This window comes from Hypanus sabinus, unplaced genomic scaffold (assembly GCF_030144855.1).
Source record: "Hypanus sabinus isolate sHypSab1 unplaced genomic scaffold, sHypSab1.hap1 scaffold_1116, whole genome shotgun sequence".
Classification (NCBI taxonomy): Eukaryota; Metazoa; Chordata; class Chondrichthyes; order Myliobatiformes; family Dasyatidae; genus Hypanus; species Hypanus sabinus.
In genome coordinates, this window is record NW_026779173.1 from 137,059 (window position 1) to 145,000 (window position 7,942).

Consider the following 7,942-nt stretch of genomic DNA (forward strand, 5'->3'; position numbering starts at 1 on the left):
TTCACAAAATGGGAGTTACAGAGCAGCTTCACAAAATGGCAGCCTATATTCCTTCGACCTCACTGCAAAAACACAGACAATTGATCACTCTACTTCCACTGTCATTGATCCATTCACGTTTGATTTTTTTTTGCATATGTAAATTCCTTCCTGACCCACAGTGGTGTATTTTAGTGCAGAGCAGATGGGATGCTCCTCCTGTCAGATGTGGGAATTCTGGATATCTAACAGTTTCCCTCATGATTATTTACAGGAAGTGAACCCAATCACATCGCCTGACTGACTGGTTCAGGGAGGTGGATGTACTCAGGATCATTCAGGAGCCTGAAGATACTATCAATGAAACATCTGAAGAGGTGGCCAGACCCAGAGTGCAAGCTTCGGACAGGAGAAGCGTAACCACCAGCAGAGGTAAGGGTCATTAGGAAGACCTTTAGGTCATTAGGATGCACAACTTACAGAATCCGAACTTCATAAAGCTATTTTTTCAATGCAATCTGTTAAACTTTCGGGACTTAATGATTATCCTGTAGAATAATATTAAAAAATTTTTGGAAAATCGCTTTTTCCATATATGTTGGAGATGCTTCAAGATTCTTTTGAGAAAAGTGATTTACCCTCTACTTTTTATGAGGCTTCTACTTCTTTAATCCTCAAAAAGGATAAAGAGCCGACTGACTGTGCCTCATACAGACCTATTTCATTATTGAATGTTGATGCTAAGATTCTGTCAAAGATAATGACCAATCGGTTGGAGAGTATTAAATAAAATCATTTTGAAAGATCAAAAAGGCTTTATAAAGGGTCGTTATTGTTTTTCAAATGTTTGGAGACTATTTGATTAAAATTATACATAAAGCTCCTATTGCCACTGTTGTCACTAATAACTGTAGGTCTCCTTTTTTCAGCTATCAGGGGATTTTAATGGGATTGGTTCTATTATTCTATCTTTTATTTTTGATAATAAAAGACCAGGAATTAGAAAATATCATTTACAAAAGTTGAAAAAGGACGGAGGTCTCGCTTTACCTAATCTAAGAATATATTATTTGGCTGTTAATTTGCGATATGTGTCCTTTTGCTTATATTAGGGTAATAGGAATGATCTGCCAATTTGGGTAAACCTGGAACTGAGAGTTGTGAAACAGTGTTATTTAACTCCATTATTAGGAGTTGCTCTACCTATCCAATTAGCTAAAGTTGCTAATTTAAACCTATATCCTGTGGTTAAGCACTCTTTGCAAATTTGGCTCCAGTTCCACAATTTTTTAAATCTTAAAAAATTTAAACGTTGGAGTATAATTTATCGTAATCACTTTTTTAAACCTTCCTGGAGCGATCCAATTTTTTTGTTTACTTTGGAAAAATAAAAGTATTACTTCTTTTTTAGATTTATTTAATGAAGGCAGAATGATGTCTTTTGAACAATTAGTCGATAAATATACTCTCTCATATTCATACGTTTTACAATACCTTCAAGTTAGATATTGTTTCAAAAATTCAAAAACATTTAAGTAATTTTCCTTTCATATTGGAGGCTGACTTGTCAGAGACTATTATGAATAAAAACCTTTAGATGAAAGGTTCTATTGGAAGAAATTAAAATTTATTATTACAATGGGATAAGCGTCCTTTACTTAAGATTAAACAAGATTGGGAGAAGGAACTCAGTTTGACGTTAATATGGGAGGCTTGGACATGGATTCTGAAGCTGGCTAACTCTTCTTCGATCTCTGCTAGTCATTCACTGATTCAAATTAAAATTTTTCGAAGGAGGGACTTCCTAAAATATTTCCCAATGTTGACAAGTATTGTGATAGATGTAAAACTGAAATAGCTACACGGACACATATGTTCTGGTCATGTTCTATATTAAAACTGTTTTGGAAGTCAGTCTTTTCGACAATTTCAAAAGCACTCAGAATCAACTTACAACCTAATAAATTTACTGTGCTTTTTGGAATAATTCCTCAAAATATCCATGGCATTTCTGTGTCTGACCAACATGTTATTGCGTTTGTTACATTGATAGCTGGGAGGGCCATCTTGTTGAAATGGAAGGACATATCAGCTGTAACTTTGTCACAATGGTTCTCTCAAGTGATGCTGTGTCTTAGTTCGGAGAAAATTAGAAGTCGAACCTTTGAACCTTTATTTGATTTTGAGAATGTGCTCATTTGCTTATTATTATCATTTCTGATAGATTTCCTCCACTATCTAAGTGTAATTGTTTTTTGATTTATCTTTCTTTCTTGTTGGCGGTTTGATGTTTATTTTTACAAGCTTTTTGTATGACGCATGGCACCGGGGTTATACCCCCAATGGGTTTCTTTTCTCTCTCACTTTTCTTGCTTAGTAGGGTTTTTTTAATCACAAAAATGTTCAATCTTTAAGATAATTTATTTTGAGGCATTGTGAGTGTTGTTCCTTCAATGTACCTGTGTTATTTTTTTAATAATAATGATAATAATAATAATAAAGTTTGAACAGAAACAGCTGAAGAAGTGGCCACACCCAGAGTACAAGCTTCGGACAGGAGAAACGTGACCACCAGCAGAGGTAAGGGTCATTAGGAAGACAGCGCAGGGCTGTCCTGTGGGCATTCTCCTCAGCAGAACACTTTGTTGGATACTGCTGGGTGGGTGGGGAGTTGATCCACTGTCACACGGCAGCAACAGAAAGGCCGGCTGCACTGTCGGCTCTGATGCGCAACAGGGAAGTGAAAATTGAGGCCTTGCGGTAGTTATAGGAGATGATAGTCAGGGGAGAGAAAGGGGATTCTGTCAATGTGGTTAAATTTTAAATTAGAACTGATTTCTGCGTCACAGATCCAAACCATTAAACTCCAGTCCCATTAAACGTGAACATTAGCAGAGGATTACCTCCCACGCCCAGTGACCAGAGTGCGGAACTGGGTTTGATAAACAGCAGCATGAATTACCGAGTTCCGCACTAACAGTCACTTTTGAACTTGATTCAGTAACTGCGATGGCGAAATATCCAGCCTGTAGCCTGTCGCCTGTTTAAACAGTTTCCCCAGTGTGAACTCGGTAGTGTGTCACAAGGTGGGATGACTGAGAAAATCTCTTCCCACATTGGGAGCAGGTGTACGGCCTCTCCCCAGTGTAAATATGCTGATGTCTCTTATGTTGAGATGACTGAGTAAATCCCCTTCGACAGTCTGAGCAGGTGAACGGTCTCTCCACAGTGTGAACTCGTTGATGTACCTTCAGTTGATATGACCGAATGAACCCTTTCCCACAGTCTGAGCAGATGACCAGCCTCTCTCCAGTGTGAATTCGCTGATGTGTCTTCAGTTCAACTGACCGAATAAAGGAATTCCCACAGTCTGAGCAGGTGAACGGCCTCTCACCAGTGTGGACTCGCTGGTGCACCTGTAGGTCAGATAAATGAATGAATCTCTTCCCACATTCAGTGCAGGAAAATGGCCTCTCCCCAGTCTGAATTCGCTGATGTATCATTACTTGAGATGACCGAGTAAATGCCTTCCCACAGTCTGAACAGGTGAACGGCCTCTCTCCAGTATGAACTCGCCAGTGGGCCTGTAGCCTGGAAGAGTCAGTGAATTTCTTCCCACAGTCTGAGCAGGTGAACAGCCTCTCCCCTGTATGAATTTGCTGATGCTCCTTCAGTACAGATGACTGAGTGAATCCTTTCCCACAGACTGAGCAGGTAAACAACCTCTCCCCAGTGTGAATTCGCTGATGTACCTTCAGTTGAGATGACCGAATAAACCCTTTCCCACAGTCTGAACAGGTGAACGGCCTCTCCCCAGTGTGAGTTCGCTGATGTATCTTCAGTTCAGATGACCAAGTGTATCCCTTCCCACAGTCTGAGCAGGTGAATGGCTTCTCCCCAGTGTGAAGTGACTGGTGTCTCTGTAGTTGCGATGTCTGAGTGAATGCCTGCCCACAGTCTGAGCAGGTGAACGGCTTCTCACCAGTGTGAACTCGCTGGTGTGTCAGTAGGCTGGATGACTGAGTGAATCCCTTCCCACAATCAGCGCAGGTGAACGACATCTTATCAGTGTGAACTCGCTGTTGTGCATGCAGGTGAGATGAGTGAGTGAAGAGTGAATCCCTTCCCACAGTTCTTTGTCAATTCATAAATCAAATATCAGATGTAGTAAACTCCTTGCACAATCAGTGAGTTAAATAACTGATCTCCAGTGAACAAACGCTGTTGTGTTCTCAACTCCCCAGTTCCGGTGGATTTCACTGAGTTACAACAGAAAACTTCATTTCAGACACAAAGCACTTTTCCAGCTGTGATGAGATAATTCTTCATCTCCAAGGATCAACAGTGATACATTGTTAAATATCTAGTAACTACTTAAATATCTGGGCAAAGACAGCAAACTGACATTGTTCTGTTTAATATTCCCATACACGATTTCTGCCATTTCTAACCTGTAAAAAGGATTTACAGAAGACGTCAATGAGTGAAAGTCATCATTCCGAGAAGTGTATGGTCATCCACTTTGTTAGACGCAATGAGAGTGCAGACTGTTTTTTCAATGGAGAGGAAATTATGTTGAAGAGTACAAGAATATAAAAGCAAGGATGTGATGTTGAGTATTTATAAAGTGTGGCCTCACTTGGACTGTTGAGAGCAGATTCAGGCCCCTTATCTAGAACAGATGTACTTACATTGCAGAGCGTTCAAAGGAAAATTACAAAAATATTTCAGTATTAATAAGGTTTGTCAGATGAAGAACATTTGATGGCTCAGGGCCTCTACTCACTGGAGTTCAGAATAATGAAAGGGCCCTCATTGAAATCTATCAAACATTGAAAAGTCTCGATAGAGTGGATGTGGAGAGTATGTTGACAGGAGTTGGGGAGTCTGAGACCAGAGAACACAGCCTCAAAATCGAGCTTTGTTCTTTCAGAATGGAGATGAGGAGGGATTTCTTTAACCGGAGCGTTGTGACTCTGTGGGATTTGCTGCTATGAGTTGCTCTGGAGGCCAAGTAATTGGGTTTATTTTCGGAAAGAGGGTGATGGATTCTTGATTAGTCAGGGCAGGAAGGGATATGGGGAGAAGGCAGGAGAGTGCGGCTGAGATGGAAATGGATCAGCTGTAATGAAATGGCGGAGCAGACTCGATGGGCCAAACGACCTCATTCTGCTCCTGTATCTGATTAATTTTTACAGCCGATATATTATGAGATAATTTTAGTCTCCTTTCTGAGCCCTGACGTCACACTGTTACAGCGAGGATCAACCCAAGTTGGGGGGAAAACTCACCTTCTAACTGTTCATGGTGCCGGCAAAATAAATTGGAGAAAACATTGGTATTATTTCAAGTTTTGGTCATGTACGACAGCACTACAAAGAGCATGTGATGTTACACGGCAAACCCTGGAGAGTTTCGAATTACTTTGCCCCTCCGCACAGGTGATTGATGGTGGAGACCCATCAGAGGCAATGCCAATGAACATGATGGGGAGGGCAGTCCTCGTTCTCATTGGAGTGTGGCATATTTGTGATGAGAACACTACAGGTCACATGTTACCCAGGTATCATTATGTACCCAAAGCGAATGGTACTAAGCATGTTCTCACAGGTAGAAAGGTGCAGAACAAGATGGAACAAAGGTGATTTCCACAAGGACTAAAGCTGATGTAAGGATTTTGTTTCCTTATTTTCATACAGTAAAAATTGACATTTTCATTGACTGGAAGGTCAGCTCCTCAGTGCTCGGTGGTGCCCGAGTGATCCATCTACTCCCCTTCCTTCCCCTTGCGATTCCAAATACGGCCTACGGACTAACGGGGAAAACGCTGGCCCTGTCATCAATGGCTGCCTCTTTACCCAGAAACCTACACGAAGAAGAGACCCATCTATCCGCCACGGCTCCAGCGTCTGCGCTCCTCAGCAGCAAGTTCCCCGGAGCTCGCGTAGAGAGAGGGGTAAGCACTTGGACTGTCCCGGGGTGCGGAGGAAAGGTGTGGCCGGTCGCGGTAACGATAATAATCCGCCCGGATCCCCGCTCCTACCTGCCGCCGAGTCGCCGAGCCTTTTGTCCACCGTGCGCACGCGCGAAACGCCCGCGACCCTTACGCATGCGCATGTGATCGCAGGCGGCGATTTCTGGAACTAACAGGAGAAAGTCTGCAAATGCTGGAAATCCAAAGCGTCTCACACAAAACGCTGCAGGAACTCAGCACCTCAGGCAGCATCTGTAGAAAATTATAAACAGACGGCGTTTTTTGGCAGAAAGCCTTCTGCAGGGCAGAGAAGCACGGGGGAAGATACCAGAATAAAAATGTGGTGGGGGAGGGGAAGAGGCGAGCTGGAAGCTGATGCCGGGTGGGTGGGGAAGGTCAAGAAAGGGTGGGCTGGAGAATAAAGAATCTGATAGGAGGGGAGAGTGGACCAGAGAGAGGGCAGGAGGAGGGTCCCGGGAGGAGTGTAGGAAGGTGAGAAGTACAAGGTCAGAGTGGGGCATAGAGGAGGGTGACGGTAATTTGTTCTCCTGAGTGGAAATCGATGTTCATGCCAGCAGATTGGAGGGTACCCAGACGGAATATAATGTGTTGCTCCTCTACGGGGAGAGGAGCTCATCTTGGCACAAGACGAGTCCACGGATCGACACGGCGGAACAGGACTGGGAATGAAGAATTAAAATGCTTGCTGACTGGTAAGTCAGACTTGTGGAGGATGGTGCGAAGTTGCTCCTAATTGATGACTGCACCCTCAGGGTGGCGGAGCAACAACTTATATTCTGCCTTGGTACGAGTGCACCAGTCTTGTCTGTTTGAATCCAGAGCCCAAGAAAAGCTCTCTTTCGTGTCTCAGTCGTCTTTGACCCCCTGAAGAACTGTTTCTGAGTGACAGCTAAGATCCACCTGCAATTCCTCGGCCCACTTTCCCAACTGGTCTCGATCCCACTGGAACCTTAGACAACCCTCACTTTCTCCACACACCGGTTTAGGTGACATCCACAACCTCACTAATTGTTTGATCTGCATTCTCCAAATAATTAACACATATCATTGTGCAGTTGTAAGCGGATGAATTTACTTTCTCTTTCATCTCCCAGGGGGACGAGACTGCCTGGATCCGGGGTGGTGGTGGGGGGGGGGGGGGTGCAGGGAAACACGGGCTTTCAGTGTCTGAGCCTGTGAGGAAGCCGTAAGTGGCCAGTCCACAAGACAAGACAGCAGATCCCCTCGGCAATCAAACCGACCCTCATCAGGCCTTTCCCTCCGTGTCCAATCCCCCTCTCAGTGCGAACTCAATCGCCACTGCCACTCCTTCAATGGGGCGACTGAGTCGTGCAGACGGTGTGAAACCACCTCATTTGCGTCGGGACCATTTCCATTCCACCCATCCCCAGGCAAAGGAGCTGGTTTTAAATTTGTTTTTACATTGGATTATTTCTGATTTTAAAAGTTGTCATTTCTGTGTACTGATGTCTGTTTGTCATCCTGAGCAGTTCTGCCTGAAGTTGTTTGGCCTGATTGTTTCTTGGTGAAATTTGACAATGGCGTCACCCCGGGTTTGGACCATGTCCGTAACTCAACAGGAACCGTCCCTGCTCCCACTCCAGGCTCAGCTGAGAGTGACTGTACTGGCACTGGAGACGGCCCAGTCCCTGACCTCCCAGACTGCACCGTCGGGTAAACCCCGTTACAACTGGTACCAGGACCTCCCAGAATAAAGGACGAGCCCTTGTCTGGCATCTGCTGGCTCTGAGATATCTCTACCCACCCGTACAAGTACAACACTGCCCCCCCCCCCCCCAGCGCCGACACCTACCGTCAGTGGGTCCATCACCAGGGGCACACATCATGTTCGCTGGCGGCAACAAACCAGCCCGAAGACCCCGGTCTCCGGTTGGCAGCAGCTCATTTGAGGGACCCGCCATTTGAGCTCCACCTCATTCGGGGGCAGACGTTTTGTGGGTGGGTGAA

At 44.5% G+C, this 7,942-nt stretch overlaps 1 protein-coding gene across 1 annotated transcript; it reads right to left on the minus strand.

Moving 5' to 3' along the window:
* Positions 1-966: 966 nt before the first annotated feature.
* LOC132386358 (zinc finger protein 420-like) lies at positions 967-6,054 on the minus strand. The gene is made up of 2 exons (XM_059958614.1): positions 6,023-6,054; positions 967-4,430 (listed from the first exon to the last, which is right to left on the minus strand). Exon 2 carries the CDS (start codon positions 4,038-4,040, stop codon positions 3,024-3,026), a length of 1,017 nt encoding a protein of 338 aa, XP_059814597.1. The 5' UTR covers positions 4,041-4,430; positions 6,023-6,054; the 3' UTR covers positions 967-3,023.
* Positions 6,055-7,942: the final 1,888 nt, after the last annotated feature.